Source organism: Anomaloglossus baeobatrachus, chromosome 2, assembly GCF_048569485.1.
Source record: "Anomaloglossus baeobatrachus isolate aAnoBae1 chromosome 2, aAnoBae1.hap1, whole genome shotgun sequence".
NCBI classification, from domain to species: Eukaryota; Metazoa; Chordata; class Amphibia; order Anura; family Aromobatidae; genus Anomaloglossus; species Anomaloglossus baeobatrachus.
This window is the reverse complement of record NC_134354.1, coordinates 111,240,402-111,258,203: the sequence shown is the minus strand read 5'-3', so window position 1 is coordinate 111,258,203 and position 17,802 is coordinate 111,240,402. Positions and strand designations below refer to the sequence as shown.

The following is a 17,802-nucleotide window of genomic DNA, read 5'->3' as shown; positions in this document are numbered from 1 at the left end:
CACCTATGTGTTGTTGTTTGGTTGCGATGGGTTCCCACCGGTAACCCGCTCCCCGGCCTGGATATGAGCCGGAGGAGCTCCACTCTTGCCCGCTGGCGCTGGCCCTGGGAAACTGGTGCCTTGGCGGTGGCGGTGTCTCCCCTTAACGGTCGGACTGTTTCCTTCAAACGGGACTTGAATGTTAAGAGACAGTCGTCCCCTTCACTGACGGATTTGGCAAATTATGGCGACTCCTAGCCTTGCCGGGATCCGAAATCCCCTGCCCTGGTGCTGACTAATCTTCGTATACCGCTCCGGTACCGCCGGGTCACCACCCGTCCACGGTCCTTTCGGCAACCTCCAATTAGTCTCGCCTGCAGACGGTCACCGCCGTCTGCCAACCTTGCTGTCTCAGTCCGGGGCACACACCCGGACTAACTTCAGGCTTCTCGCTGTCACTTTCTCTGTTGCTCTTTTACCACTTCCTTCCACTTCACTGTTTACTCCTTCACTTCCCTAACCTATCTCCTCTCTCAAGCTCTTCCCTGAGCTAACTGCCTGGTTTTCCCGCCTCCAGAGCTGTGAACTCCTCGGTGGGTGGAGCCAACCGCCTGGCCCACCCCCTGGTGTGGACACCAGCTCCTGGAGGAAGGCAACAAGGATTTCTGTTTTGACTTCGGTGTGCCTGCAGGGAATGTGGGGTGCGTGTGGTGTTGTGACCTGTGACCCCTGGCTTGCCCAGGGCGTCACATATATACAAAGTAAAAAAAATATATAAAATCCTTTTGTATCCGCTATAAAGAAGATTTGTATTTTCTCCGTAGCACCTCTTTTGGTTTGATCAGTCCCAGCTATTCTTTAAAAAAATTATAAAAAATTGAGCATCTGGGATTTCTTTTCGAGCGAATGACTTGGCTATTCCAGTCACTTCACAGTTGTCTGTGGGAAATAATTAAGTTATATGGAGAGGCATGAGTAGTGCGGGCTTTTCGTGCAGTTTTGTAGTATTACACAAGGGATCATTGCTTTGGGTTGGAGCAATCTGCTGGGGACGGCAGGGTGACTGCACCTACTCATTCCAGAGCTCCCTGCAGAAAAGCCACTCAGAAACATGAAGGTTCACTATTCCCTACTGAAATGTTACTGCATCAGTCTGAGACGCTCTGAATTACTTGTGTTACCCGTGGATAAGAAAATATCATGAATTTACTGACGCTGTGTACACAGTTCTATTATTTTGTAGATCTACTAGTGTTTGCATTAAACCGCATTCATCCTATTACAGAGATACTTAAAAATGAGTCATTTGCTTGTTATTGTCATTTTCCTAGGTACCTAGTCATATAATATTTTGATTTGACATTCATGGGATACATAAATAGCGGAAAATGTGAGTACGGTCATTTTCGCACAAGTTTTTTTTCTGAAGCCAAAAACCTTCACTTTTGGCAGTATAAGGATACGTGTGCCCACATAGCAGATCTCCTACACACAAAACTACATGTTTTGTCAGGAAAAAACGCACCAGAAAAATACACTTTTTTATTGCATTTTCGCATTTTTTTTTTTCTGGCGTTTTTTCCTGAGTTTTTTGTCATGGCGATTGCGGCGGTTCCTGCACTGTACCACTGCGATCGCTGCCAAGTCTCCGGCTGATGTTATAGCCGAGACCCGGCTCTCACTGGACAGAGCGGTATTTATGTTGCGTCCGGTAGTTTAACCCCTTGAATGCTTTCCGATGACAGTGAGAGGGATTGCTTACCTCTGCCTGGAGATTGGCTCCCTGTAATGCGATCATAGAGACTCTATCACTGCCATGGCAACCCTGGGTCATCACTATGACGACCCCGGGTAACTGAGCTATGGAGAGTCTCATACACCATGCCGGATGCATGGTGTGTGAGGCAACGTGATAGTGCTGCGAGTGCAGCATTAAAGCCCTGTGCACACACTGCGTATTTTGCCGCTGTTTTTGCTGGAGAATTGATGCAGTTTTTGTTCATAATGTTTATGCAGTCCTTCCCCAGCAAAATCTGAGAAATCCAAAATGCTGTGTGCACACTGCGCTTTTTTCCCTACAGGTTTTGCTGCAGAATTTCTGCAGCAAAAAGAAGTAGCATGTCACTTCTTTTTTGCATTTACCTGCGGTTTTGCCGTTGGTAAATGGTTAAAGGGAACCTGTCACCTAGAATATGCGTTCTGACCTATCAGCAGACGCATGTGTGCCCTAATTACACCTCCCTACCCATACCTGTGCTGTAAAATTGTATAACATGAAAGTAATAAATGTTTTATTACCTTCATATTTCCAAGTAAATAGCAGGGAATGTGGTCACAGGGGCGGCGCCTTGCCCTATGGACGTCTGCATATTTCCGTGGTATCACGCCCCTGTGGGCGTGATGCCATGGAGCGACGTCCCCGTCGCTCATTCTATCCTGCGAGCATTGCGTCATGGATGACACACACGTACACATGGATAGCACATGGATGACACACGTACACACAAATGGACAAAATGAAATGTCCCACACACGTTTTTTTTTAAACAGACGTGTGAGAGCAGCCTAAAGAAAATTTGTTTGTGAATCAGACTCTTGTCATCAGAATTCTCTGATATGAACTTGATGGACGTTTGTCGTTTGCCAACCTATGTAACTTACTATGTAAACTAAGAGCCTTTCAATACCCTGTACACATAGACATGCAATCTTCCCATGACTGGAGAACTCGGCGATTATTTGCAAATGTTGCTTTGTGTCATGCCTGGAAGACTTAATAAGGTGACATTTTCAAAGGTTAGCTTACTGTTATCTGCCATGCACAAATCTGTCAGAAACCTGATTGTAGTGAAGGTTTGTGGTTATTTATTATGGTTCACATTGGCGCTCCAGACTTTCTAAGGGCTTATTTCTGCATTACGGCTGTGATGTTGCTTTATGTCAGAGGGAAAGATGGAAAATAAATGACAAAGTAAATGATAATGACACGACCATTATTATAGTGTAAGCAGCTTTCCAGCTGCTTCCCGTGGCTGCATTTCAATTTTTGGCCATCTACTCGTCTATACACAAATATACAAAACAAAGTATACATAGGCCTGGACTACATATTGTATGTATACTGTCACATTCATGCACTGCACATCCGCCTCCTATTGATTTGAATAAGAGGCAAATGTGCAGTACTTGGCTATGGACGTTAACAGGGCAGCTCCGAAACTGAGCATTTCTGGCTGCCTGCTGCCGACGCCGGGACAAGGAACAGCTGATCAGTGGGGGTTTCGGGGGTCAGACCCCAGACGATCAGACACTGATGACCTATCCTAAGGATAGGCAATCAATGTAACAGTAGTGGACAACCTCTTCATATTGCACCTTTCAGTACTGTACTATCACCTTTATTCATTTTTGCAATTTGGGGTGACAAAGAATAGTGACCCTTTAGTGGCTTCGTAAGCGTAATTACTAGAAGTAGGGCAGTGCTTATCTGTTTAAAGCATCACTCCAGCTGGAGTGGGGCTTCAATCTTAGCGGTACTTTGCACACTATGACATCACAGCTGCGATGTTGGTGGGGTCAAATCGAAAGTGACGCACATCCGGCGTCGTTGTCGACATCTGAGTATGTGAATCGTTTTTAATATGATTAATGAGTGTCGAAATTGTATGATCGGTGTAGTGTCGGGCATTTCCATGCTATCGCTGCTGTGTATGAAGCCGCAGGAGCAAGGAACATCTCCTTACCTGCGTCCCGGCTGCAATGAGGAAGGAAGGAGGTGGGTGGGATGTTTACGTCCCGCTCATCTCCGCTTCTATTGGACGGCTGCCGTGTGACGTCGCTGTGACGCCGCACGACCCGCCCCCTTATGAAGGAGGCGGTTCGCCGGCCAGAGCGACGTCGCAGGGCAGGTAAGTGCGTGTGAAGTTGCCGCAGCGATAATGTTTGCTACGGCAGATATCACGAGAGATCACATGTGCGATGGGGGCGGGGACTATCGCGCTCGGCATCGCTACAATTAGCTTGCGATGTCGGAGTGTGCAAAGTACCCCTAAGTCCTGTTCACCCTGTTTTATTCTAACCTTCTGGCATCTTCATCTATTATCACCGTCGCTCCAGTCGGTCTTTTCCAGTTTGTGATCTGCCGGCAGCTCCAGTGTTTTATCGAGAGGGTCAGAGGTCACAACACAATGAAAGTCTATGAGAACATTGTTCTAGTTTCTTTCTGGCTCTCATAGACAGGTGCAAGATTTTGCCCGGCTACATGGATCGCGTCGGAGGCGTTATCCATGTCAATCATCAAAGGAGGATGGCGATCAGCGCCGAAAGGAGGGACAAGAACCGCAAACTAGGACGCCCATTAGAACAGACCCAACAATTAACATACATGGCGGAAGATTTTATGAAGTCATTTGTGAGTTATACAGGGGAATTCACAGAGCAACATGCATCTTTATAGAGCACAGCGCAGGCACTGCTTAAGGTGCTAGTTTTGGTTTAAAGCGCAAAAATCTGGTCACGGGTTCCCCTTAAGAAACTGATATATATATATATATATATATATATATATATATATATATATATATATATATATATATATATATATATATATATATATATATATATATATATATATATATATATATAATATTATGTATGTATGAAGAAACTATAAATCAGTAACCTACAGTTGCACTGATCTCCTCTTACCTTTTTTCGTACATACATTCTGTCTGGAGACTAACAATTGTCAATCATAGACAAAAAGTCCAAAGATTTATAGGGATAATTTAATTTTGAATGGAGCATATTAAGTAATTGAAAAGAAAAATAACTAGTGATTGGAAGCGTTCTCCATGACAATGCTGTACGGTGTATGGCTGTGATCTCTTGGGCATAAAGACCACAGGAGAAGTCAATGGAGAACGTTAGATATGTCACATACAACTGCATGAATCCTTTATAAACATGAACGTACAATAATTTTAGAAGGGGAAAAAGAATAATTCTAATGATACACAAGTTTTTCTTTTATATCTTGTGCGTTTTTCTTTTGTTACCTAAGATTTATATTACTAGGGTATGCCACACAAAGAATGTCTATCGCTTTATACACCTTTTTCTTACTATATGTTCACATTATGCATGCAGTGTGCATTTGTCCAGATAAATGCAATAGATTTACACACAAAATGTGATGTGAGCAAGAATAACTCGCTTCATGAGTTCTGGGATTGTATAAGTAACATTGGGAATTTGTGCTTAAGATGTGAATATTTTTATAAATACATTGCATCTTAGTCTTCAGGGAGGGCAGATCACAAATGCTGTATCAGGCTAGATAGAACACAATGAGACTCTTCCCATGAAATCAGCACGCCTGTACAATGAGAATATCCATTAAAGGGAATCTGTCAGCAGGTTTTTGCTATGTAAGCAGAAGTTCCTAAAATGATACAATATTTATTCAATATGCCTTAAAAACACAATTGGCAGATGCCAATTTTTGGAGTGTTTTTTCTTACATGCATCCACCAATTGTGTTTTTTAAGGCATATTGAATAAATATTGTATATTTTAGGATTTATTTATTTTTTTGTTAATATTAGTTTTGAATTTCTTCCTCATATTGTAATTGTTAGCCATATATAAGCCAGCATGTGGCAAGGGTTAACACAGAAAGTTCAGTTTTGTCACTGTCAGAACTTTTGTTTATTTGCTATGTTTGTTTAAGCAGCCAGACTATTATCATTACAGGACTAGAAACTAGAGTGCAGAGAAGTCTTGACACACCACCTGCTGTGATTGATACCTCACTATCCATGTGCACTCTCAATAGAGAGCTTAGTGTGGGCTCCCTACATGACTAAAGCTAGAAATTCAGATTGTGTCAGAATTGCTGCAGCTAGTAATCTAAGTGATACATTGTTAGATTCAGAATTTTCTTGCATACATCATGCTGCTCTCAAATGAGGTAGCTAAAACCTGCTGATACATTCCCCTTAAGGGCTGTCTAAGGAGAAATCAGTTGGGAGATACACGGTGGCTCAGTGGTCAGCACTACAGTCTTTCAGAGCTGGGGTCCTGTGGGCGTGATACCATGGATTTACATGAGCGACGGCACCACAGCGCCTTGAGATCCCACTTGCCACTCCCGCAGTCTTGTTATCTGGGTGCTTGCTTGTCGGCTTCAGACGCGCACTGCGCATGCTCACAAGACTCCTGCGGTTCCTGTCATGTGCAGTGCGCGTCTGAAGCCGACAAGCAAGTACTCGGATAACAAGGTTGCGGGAATGGTAAATGCACATGCACGGGATCTCAAGGAGCTGACGGTGACGTCACTCATGTAAATCCATGGTATCACGCCCACAGGGGCGTGATACCACGTAAAGGATGCAAATGCCCATGGTGCGATGCAACGCCCAGGGGACTAGACCCTCTCCTATTTATATAGGGAACATGTAAGTTATAAAACTTTTATAGAAACATATATTACACACTATTACAACACAGAGATAGGTAGGAAGGGGTTACTAGGCCACACATCACCCTGCTTGTAGGTCAGAACGCATATAGGACCCCACATGTTTCCTTTAATTTAAAAATGTAAAAGATGAAAATATCTATTTTTTTTTTTTGCCTAAAATACAATGGAAATGAGTCATCTTTAAACTTATGCATTTTAGAGATCATTTCATCTTCAACTTAACTGTTAACAAGAACAGTAACTTTGACCAGGGGTGCCCAAACTTTTGCATGCCACTGTACCATTGAAGATACTAAATGCTTTTTACAATTTGATAATACACACAATGCAATGTCTCTTTTGTATCCATTTATTAACTTTTTCTCTTTCTGATGTAGGATCTGGGCATGGAGTCAACATCATTGGATGACGTCCTATACCGATATGCAAGTTTTCGAAACTTGGTGGATCCAATTACACATGACCTGATAATCAGCTTGGCGAGATATGTTCATTGCCCTAAACCGGTATGTACCTGAGACTTTTTTAGTATTCGCATCATTATTGCTGCATACAGGACTAATATTGCATGAATTTATTTGTGCGTTTGTTTTATGGAGAAAAAGCTTGAAAGATCTTCATCAAGTAATCTTCATTTCCAGAACCCTTGTACTTGTAGTATTCATTCCAAAGTAAAAAGAAAAACCAATATGTGGCTTTTAGTAATCTTTCTCCCCTGTTCTCATTAGACCATTTTCTGAGAATAGAAACCTAATGGCTTCATTATAATAATGCATTATAAGTTTTAATATGATCTGTGGATGCTGCAATGCTTTGTAAAAAGCAAGGAGAATACATTATGCCGATAGCTGGCAAATGCTAAAATGAACCCTATAGGGTTAAGGATTTATGGACCTTATGTTTTAGGCGGGGGTGATGGGGTTACTCACTCAGCTTTCTTCTAGAGGTAAAAACAGGAACACTTTCATTTAAAAAGCCCAGTTGGTTTATTCACAACACATAAACCGCACTCGTGTTACATAATACATTCCTTCTTTCCAGCTTAAAAGAAAACACACCCGGTTTTCAGTCTGTTTCACTCATGGTATGCCCACAGAGGTTCGGATACAACTTATCTACATAAGTACCATAGTGGACATATCTCAGCCTCCACTCACTGACCCCTCTCAGGAGGCGTAAACTCTCTCTTCTCTGAGGATTCCTTCCAGAGGCATCACAGCCTCCCCACATTGACCATGTGTCAAACAGACATCATTTTCAAAATATATGACACACCCATGGGCAGAGGTGTGTGGATACCAAACCCATCCGTCTCTCCAGCTATCCATAAACCTGTCCCTGGGACTCCCTAATTAGACTCTTGGCACTACAGGTACCAGAGCAGATATCCAGGTTTACAGCACCTCTGTTATACATACTGGCTGCCATCTTACAGGAGTCACAGAAGTGCAATAGTTTAATTGCTCGGTATTAATTTTTTCAGTTAGGAGCATGCATTGAATTATTTTGTGCTATTGATATGTTCTGTATGTGCAAAAATAGTATAAAAATTTACAATCTAGGAAAAGATTAATGGAATGGATCATCTCATGAAATGAGCGAAACAATGCTGGAATTGAAAGGGTTATCCAAGATGATAAAAAATCTGCAGAAAGGCAGCTAAATACAGCTAAAATAAGTAAATAATACGCACTCATCCATTTCATCTGTGACTTTCCTGTGCCTTGTCCTCCCCTCTAGTTTTTTGTTGACTGTCCCATCTACTGCAGTCAGTCACCTGCCACTAAAGGCCGCTTTACACACTGCGATCTCGCTAGCGAGATCGCTAGCAAGTGTACCCGCCCCCGTCGGTTGTGCGTCACAGGCAAATCGCTGCCTGTGGCGCACAGCCGCACAACATCGCTCGAACCTGTCACATGGACTTACCTGCCTAGCGATGTAGCTGTTGCCGGCGAACCGCCTCCTTCATAAGGGGGCAGTTCGTTCGGCGTCACGGCGACGTCACTAAGCGGGCACCCAATATAAGTGTAGGGGTGGAAATGAATGGGACGAACATCCCGCCTACCTTCTTCCTTCCTCATTGCGGGCGGCCACAGGTAAGGGGAGGTTCCTCGTTCCTGCGGTGTCAGACATAGCGATGTGTGCTGCCGCAGGAACGACTAACAACCTGCGTCCTGCAACAGCAACGATATTTCGGAATGGAGGAGCATGTCACCGATTAGCGATTTTTCACGATTTTGCGACCTTTTTCGATCGCTTGTAGGTGTCACACGCAACAACATCGCTAACGGAGCCGGATGTGCGTCACGAATTCCGTGAACAGAGCGACATCGCTTTAGCGATGTCGCTGTGTATAAAGCGTCCTTAAAGCTAGAGAGTGGCATGAGTGTGGCATCTGATCTCAAAACACAATGTTGGAGGACTGCTGTAGACAGTTGTCTTATGGCCAGAGGTAGGTCTGGTTAGGATTGCAAGCAGGAAAGCAGTGGGAGAATAAAAAGATTAAAACATTGTAAATTTGAATGGAAACTTTTGTGCACAGATGCTACGGCTGACATACTGTAGTTAAAAAAAAAATATATAAATCTGACATTATTGAGTTTGTCAAATGAGTGGCTGGTAATGAATATATAATGCATACCTCAAAATGAGAAAGTATGTGCGCGCATTTCTACCTGGAGCAGTGTAAATTAATTACTCAGCTGTAGCAGATGTTTCACACCCGTTTCATTTTGCTCACACATTATTCTTGTAAATGCACGGTTTAGATGATGCTTGAAATGTCATTCGTGTATTGTGCTATAAATCTATGGTTTAGCTTTATGTAGGGATAAGCAACCTGTGGTTTGCCAGCTGTTTCTGGGTTGCAAGTACCAGTCTGCTCTTTAACACTATTGGGGTATTGGTTAATTAACATTTATCTAATACTACTATTGCTCTTTTAAATTGATCCTGTCACCAGATTTTTCCCTATGCAACTAAAACTACCACCTTCTGCAGCTCCTCGGCTGCATTCTATGAACGTGTGCCTTGTATCTGGCCCCCTTTTTCAGACTGCAAAAACAACTTTATAAATTTTACCTTTTCGTGTGTAGGGCCTAAAGGGCAGGCTCTTTCTCCTTCGTTCCCCCCCCTCCTGCCGCTGTACGCCGTCTCCTGTGTTGATTTGAATTGATGACGACGGTCACGTCATCCTCTACGCTGTGCCGAAGTCTTGCGTATGCGCCGCTATCGTAGGCCACTATCGCGGGCCTGTGCACAAACTATCCCTCGCGAGCGCCCGGGATGTATTTGCTCAGCCACGAGATTATGGGCGGCGCTGTACATGACCTCACCAGCGTCATGCTTGTACCCGCCCATAATCTCGTGCCTGTGCATTTAGCTCTGCCTCAAACTATATGCACAGCGCCGCCCATAATCTCGTGCCTGAGCAAATACATCCCAGGCGCGTGCGAGGGATATTTTGTGCACAGGCCCGCGATAGGGGCCTATGATAACGGCGCATGCGCGAGACTTCGGCACAGCGTGGAGGATGACAGGACCGTCGTCATCAATTCAAATCAACACGGGACGGCGTACAGCTGCAGGAGGGGGGAACGAAGGAGAAAGAGCCTGCCCTTTAGGCCCTACTAAAAAATGTTCCGTATTTTTCGGACTATAAGACGCACTTTTTTTCCCCCAAATGTTGGGGGAAAGTTGGGGGTGCGTCTTATGGTCTGAATATAGGGCTGCGGCTGGGAATGAGGGTGCTGCGGTGGAGCGGGCCATCGGGGGCACGAGCAGGCTGTAGCAGCGCCTGCTGTGACCACGTGGGCCCGCTCATTACATATGCACGCCCATCCTCCCACCCATCATCTCTCAGTGCTGAAGCCGGCGCTGACAGGTGGGCGGGATGATGGGAGGGGGGTGCGCGCATAATTAACAGCCAGCCGTGATCACCCCTGGCAACTACAGCCTGGAGTGATCATGTGCGGCTGTATTCACTGCCCCCCGCGCATCATTATCAGCACGGGGAGCAGTGAATAAGTACGGTACACTCACCGTCCACTTCCCTGCAGCATCGCGATCTCCTCCAGTCTGCCGGTCAGCTGATCTGTGTAGAGAGCGGTGAGCACAGCGAAGACGTCATCGCTGTGCGCGCCGCTAGTCTCCACGCAAGTCAGCTGAGCGGCAGACTGGAGGACATCGCGATGCTGCAGGGAAGTGACCGGTGATGGCTCTACACAGATCAGCTGCGCTGCTGCCACGACAGACAGGAGGAGGAGCAATGCTGCATGGAGCGAGGAAAGGTGAGCATAAACGTTTATTGTTTTTTGTGTGATAAAGGATACATGCCATATAGCAGGATGAAGGTATATAGCAGGATGAACTTATATAGCAGCATGGGGGTATATAGCAGGATGGGGCCATATAGCAGGATGGCAGTATATAGCAGGATTGGGGTATATAGCAGGGTGAGGGCATATTCCAGGATGGCAGTATATAGCAGGATGGGGGTATATAGCAGGATGGGGCCATATAGCAGGATGGGGGCATATTCCAGGATGGCAGTATATAGCAGGATAGGGGTATATAGCAGGATGAGGGCATATTCCAGGATGGCAGTATATAGCAGGATGGGGGTATATCGCAGGATGAGGGTATATACCAGGATGGGGTACCTTAGCAGAGAATTTGGGGACATTACCCCCATAACAGTGTCAGCAGCAGATCCTCACCCCATAACAATGTGTCATGACCACATTTTTTTGCTTAAAATTTTATTTTCCTATTTTCCTCCTCTAAAACCAGGGTACGTGTTATGGTCTGGTGTGTCTTATAGTCCGAAAAATACGGTACATATGAGAAGGTAATATTTATAAAGTTCTTTTTGCGGTCTGAAAATTGGGGCCAGATACAAAGCACACCTTCATAGAATGCAGCAGAGGAGCTGCAGAAGGTGGTAGTTTTAGTTACATAGGGAGAAATCTGGTGACAGGTTCCCTTTAAGGTTATATTCCGGGCATAGCCAGTGATGGCATATGGCCATATAGAGATCCAAATTCAGGCACCTATTCCCTACACACAGTGACTAATTCAGAAGGAGCCATGGTGTTCACACATCATCACTGCCCGACATCCCACTACGGACTGGAGATCCCAACGGCAGGACCACCGCTGATCAGCAAATACATTGCTTCACAAAAATGGACCTTTTGCTCATCGTACTGGTTCCATAATAACAGACTAAATTGTGAAATACCAAAAACTCAAACGTGTCTGTAGATGAATCCTGTATCACCAGCCAATTCTCGTAAACAGCTACAATTGTTTGACTTGTGCTACAGAGGAGGATTTACAAGACAGCTGGACAAACATATACAAGCTAAGCCTGCTCATATCAACTGCACAGCACATTTCCAGACAGGTTCAAAAACTATTGACTTAATGAATGTAGGTAATCCAAGTTTATTAGATGTTCAGCCTCATCTTCTGAAATAGGGTACAAATGGTAGAAAATAGTGAACTTGTTCTTTGTCATGTCTGAAAACCGTAAAGGCTTCTAACGTTTAAAGGAAATCTGTCAGCAGGTTTTTGCTATGTAATCTGAAGATAGCATGCTGTAGGGGTTAACATACAGATTTCAAAAATATGTCTCTTCTCCCACTGTGTGCAGTTGTTTACCTGCAATGTTTATTTTAGCTTCAGGAGATTATAATTGCCAGACTAAAGGGTGCTTTACACTCTGCGACATCGCTAGCGATTGCTAGCGATGTTGCGTGCAATAGCACCCGCCCCCGTCGTTGGTGCGATATGTGGTGCTCGCTGCCATAGCGAACATCATCACTATAGCAGTGTCACATGCACATATCTTGTCAGCGACGTCGCTGTGGCCACCGAACAATCCCTCCCTCAAGGGGGAGGTGCGTTCAGCGTCAAAGCGACGTCACTGCGGCATCACTAAGCCGCCGGCCAATAGAAGCGGAGGGGCGGAGATGACCTGGACGTAACACCCCGCCCACCTCCTTCCTTCCGCATTGCCGGTGGACGCAGGTAAGGAGATGTTTGTCGTTCCTGCGGTGTCACTCATAGCGATGTGTAGTGCCGCAGGGACGACGAACAACATCGTACCTTTGCAGCAACGATATTAAGGAAAGGAGCGACGTGTCAACGATCACCATTTTTGAACGATTTTGCGATCGTTGATCATCGCTCCTTGGTGTCACACGCTGCAATGTCGCTACCGGCGCCGGATTGTTTGTCACTAACGGTGTGACCCCGACGATATATCATTAGTGATGTTGCAGCGTGTAAAGCACCCTTAAGTCAGCTAGAGTTCAGCTAGTTCAGCATGCCTTCCACTGTTATTAGCAGCTCACTATCTAGAGACATTGTATGTAGAAAGCCTGGTGTGGGTGGGGACAGCTCTCTCAGCTCTGCTGCATTGCTGAATCTAAAACTCTGTGTCAGAACCGCTGCACCAAGTGAGACCTCATTAGATTCGAAGTCTCTGCTCTCAGAAGAGGTAGCATAAAACTCCTGAGAGATTCCCTTTAAGGCCCTTTTCAACATTATAACGCCTCTATAAACGATTAGTGAGTTTAACATTGGTTTCCAAAGATGTGACTGTCATTACTAAAAGGACAATCATCACTGCCAGCATTAAAGGGAACCTGTCATGAGAAATGTCCCCTAAAACCTCACAGATTCCCCCTCTGCAGCTCCTGGGCTGCATTCTATAAAGGTCCCTGTTATGATTGTGGCCACTTTCTGACCTAAAAAAAGTGTTTATAAAGTTGTACCTTTTTTGCTTCTGATTCTGTAAATCCGTCACGGGGGCGGGCTGCCTGATGGCCGTTAGTCTGCCCCCTGGTCCTGTATGCCGCCCCCATCGCTGATTACAATAATGCTGGACGCCGCCCCCTGCTTCATCCATCGCCGCGCATGCCCAGTGCCCATCTCTCGGGGATGAGCACTGTGCCTAGCGTCACCGCTGGTGACGTGCACGCAGGGTCAAGCGCGCTGCTGCAGACCCCCACGTCACCTCCTTGCCATCGGGGCAAGATGGGAAGGAGGTGACGTGGGGGTCTGCAGCAGCGCGCTTGCGCAGAACGAAGCAGGCCGAGGGGGAAAGCGCGGCCCCGCGATTATGGGCGGTTGCTTAGGAATAAACATCACAGCACCGCCCATAATCTTAACCCTGCGTGCACGTCACCAGCGGTGACGCTAGGCACAGTGCTCATCCCCGAGAGATGGGCACTGGGCATGCGCGGCGATGGATGGAGCAGGGGGCGGCGTCCAGCATTATTGTAATCAGCGATGGGGGCGGCATACAGGACCAGGGGGCAGACTAACGGCCATCAGGCAGCACGCCCCCGTGACGGATTTACAGAATCAGAAGCAAAAAAGGTACAACTTTATAAACACTTTTTTTAGGTCAGAAAGTGGCCACAATCATAACAGGGACCTTTATAGAATGCAGCCCAGGAGCTGCAGAGGGGGAATCTGTGAGGTTTTAGGGGACATTTCTCATGACAGGTTCCCTTTAAAGTAACTTCTTTTTTCTGGATGATAAGCATCATTATTTCCAAGCATGGTCCTTGTGAAAGCTGTGTGATAGCCAGCAGTGCCTGTTGTGTATATCATTATAAATGGTATCTAATAGTTATATCACCAATAACAGTAATGCAATGAGATTGGATAGTTCACAACACCATGAACGGATTTCTGAGATGCAACACCATGAGTAGGATGATCAAATGCTTAAAGGGATTTTGTCAGCAAGATTTCACCCCTCAATCTACTTACACTGTGTGCAGAATTATTAGGCAAGTTGTATTTTAGAGGATTTTTTGTTATTTTTGATCAACAACTATGTTCTCAATCAATCCAAAAGACTCAAATATCAAAGCTTAATATTTTTGGAAGTTGGAGTGGGGTTTTTTAGACTTGGCTATCTTAGGAGGATATCTGTTTGTGCAGGTAACTATTACTGTGCAGAATTATTAGGCAACTTAATAAAAACCAAATATATTCCCATCTCACTTGTTTATTTTCACCAGGTAAACCAATATAACTGCACAAAATTTAGAAATAAACCTTTATGACATGCAAAACCCCAACAAATTGGTAACCAATATAGCCACCTTTCTTTATGATGACACCCAACAGTCTACCATCCATAGATTCTGTCAGTTGCTTGATCTGTTTACGATCAACATTGCATGCAGCAGCCACCACAGCCTCCAGACACTGTTCCGAGAGGTGTACTGTTTTCCCTCCCTGTAGATCTTACATTTTATGAGGGACCACAGGTTCTCTATGGGGTTCAGATCAGGTTAACAAGGGGGCCATGTCATTATTTTTTCATCTTTTAGACCTTTACTGGCCAGTCACGCTGTGGAGTAGTTGGATGCATGTGATGGAGCATTGTCCTGCATGAAAATCCTGTTTTTCTTGAACGATACCAACTTCTTACTGTACCACTAGTGGCTTGAAGAAGTTGTCTTCCAGAAATTGGCAGTAGGTCTGGGAGTTGAGCTTCACTCCATCCTCAACCCGAAAAGGTCCCACAAGCTCATCTTTGACACCAGCCCATACCAGTATCCCACCTTCATCTTGCTGGTGTCTGAGTCGGAGTGGAGATCTCTGCCCTTTACTGATCCAGCCTCTGGCCCATCAAGAGTCACTCTCATTTCATCAGTCCATACCTTTGAAAAATCATTCTTAAGATATTTCTTGGCCCATTCTTGACGTTTTATCTTATGTTTCTTGTTCAAAGGTGGTCGTTTTTCAGCCTTCTTTAGCTTGGCCATGTCATGGCACACCTTGTGCTTTTTGATACTCCAGTGACGTTGCAGCTCTGAAATATGGCCAAACTAGTGGTATATGGCATCTTGGCAGCTTCATGCTTGATTTTCCTCAATTCATGGGCAGTTATTTTGCGTCTTTTTTTGCCCAACACACTTCTTGTGAACCTGTTGGCTATTTGCCATGAAACGCTTGATTGTTCGGAGATCACGCTTAAAAAGTTTGGCAATTTCAAGACTGCTGCATCCCTCTGCAAGACAGCTCACAATTTTGGACTTTTCAGAGCCCGTCAAATCTCTCTTCTGACCCATTTTGCCAAAGGAAAGGAAGTTGCCTAAAAATTAAGCACACCTTATATAGGGTGTTGATGTCATTACACCGCACCCCTCCTCATTACAGAGATGCACATCACCTGATTTACTTAATTGGTAGTTGGCTCTCAGCCTATACAGCTTGGAGTAGGAAAACATGTATAAAAAGGATTGTGATCAAAATACTCATTTGCCTAATAATTCTGCACACAGTGTATATGGGCATGTAGTTCATTCAAAGACCAGATCAGCAATAACTTTACATGGCCTGTTTGTTCCCCTCATTAGTGAGAAATCAGTATTTGTATTGATATGCAAATGAGGCTGAAAAGCTGTTTGTAAATCTGAAGCTTCTGTCACTCCAGCTCTATTCCCCATCCAGCGCCCCCTCCTCCTGCATGATTGATGGATTCTCTGCTTAACGCCACACAGCATAGAAGCTTTCAGCGAAGCAGGAGGAGGCAGTACTGGGTGGGGAATAGAGCTGGAGTGACAAAGGCTCAGATCTGCAAATAGTTTTTCAGTCTTATTTGCATATCAATTCAAATGCAAATTTATCAGTAATTGAAAAACAGACTGGTCATGTAAACTTATTGCTGGACTTGTCATGTATTAAAGTGAGACATAAAACCAAACAACTCAAATTGTATAAAAAAGAAATCTGACATTAAAAAAAATATATCAGTGACCAATAAATGTGCCCTTTTATTTTCAATAACTTATAAGTCTTCCATCCATGGAGCCTTTCAGTTTCTTAATCTGTTGTCAATCAACCGTTTGGGCCGCACCAACCACAGCCTCCAGACACTGTTCAGAGAGGTGAGTTTTCCTTCACCATCAGTCTCCCATTTAAGAAGGGTCCACAAATTCTCAATAGGGTTTAGGTCAGGTGAGGAAGGAGCCATATCTAGCTCCTAGCATATCTAGATTGACCATTATCCTGCATAAAAATAATGGTTTTCTTGAAAGATGCACACTTTTTCTTGTCCCATGGCTTGAATAAGTGTGTTCTAAAAACTGGAAGCAGGTTTAAATTGATTTTGACATCATTTTCATCTTGAAAAGGACAAATTAGCACATCTTTAATAATACCAGCCCACAGCAGTACCCATCTCCACCTTCCTGCTGTTTGATTTAAAGTAAAGGTCTATGTCAAGAGTCACACTCATCTCTTTAGTCCATAAAACCTTTGAAAAATCTTTCTTCAGATACTTCTTGGCCCAGTCTTGACATTTCGCCTTTTGTATCTTGATCATTGCTGGGCGCTTGCACCTTTGCCGTGTCTTTGGGCACTGAACACCTTGTACTTCTGGACCCTCTATGGAAGTTGCAGCTCTGGAGTATGACAGCACTGGAGGGTAATGGGCTCCTGGGGCTTCACATTTGGTTATTTTCAAATATGTAGTAGTTAATTTGCGTCTTTATTTCTCAAGACTTTTTGTGTGACCCTGTTGACTATTTGCAACAAATCTTTTGTTGGTTCAGTGATCACACCCCAATATCTTAGCAATTTCAAGAGTTCTGCATCGATATACAAGGCTTGACAATTTTTGACTTTTCAGAGTCAGTTAATCACTTTTTTGGCCCATTTTGCCTGAAGAAAAGAAGATGCCTATTAATCCTGCACATTTTGTTAAATGGTGATGATATCCTAAGGCCACATCCTCCCTCATTAGACAAATAGACATCACCTGATCTGCTTTAGACTAATAAGCATTCAAGTTCATACAGGTTGGAGTTTGAAAATCTCCATAAAAATGATGACATGGTCAATATAATCACATCATCTTCTTGGCCTCCAGGAGATACAAAGAGAAAAGTTCCAGGCGGCAGTTAGTTCACGGTGCACTAGTCCAGGGAAGACATCCACATAATATAGCAGACAAAACGGACCGGCACTCCAAATCTTCAAACCATAGGAATTTATTCCATAAATTCAGGAAACAAAGCACAAATTACACGTTTCGGCTAGTGAGCCTTTTTCAACACCTCTCCTGGCCTCCATGAGGTTGTACAGTTTTATGGAGAGTGGCTTTGTAAATGCATGGTACAAAGAATGTCTTTTGCTTAGTAGAGTAGAATAATGCTCTACGAAGCTTGCGGATGGGACCATTATGGTGGTCTAGTGAATTTTTTACCCTGCACTCAAGAGCTACTCTAGAAATTGAAGATGGAATCTAGGAACCTGTCACCAGACTTGGCGACTATAAGCTGCGGCCATCACCAGTGGGCTCTAAA

At 44.4% G+C, this 17,802-nt stretch overlaps 1 protein-coding gene across 1 annotated transcript in view; it reads left to right on the top strand.

Moving 5' to 3' along the window:
• Positions 1–17,802, top strand: part of LRRC75A (leucine rich repeat containing 75A) — a 458,785-nt gene that overhangs the window by 101,238 nt on the left and 339,745 nt on the right. The window contains exon 2 of the mRNA XM_075335269.1: positions 6,841–6,969. Within this exon, the coding sequence (XP_075191384.1) occupies positions 6,841–6,969 (129 nt within the window). The remainder of the gene's footprint in view (positions 1–6,840; positions 6,970–17,802) is intronic.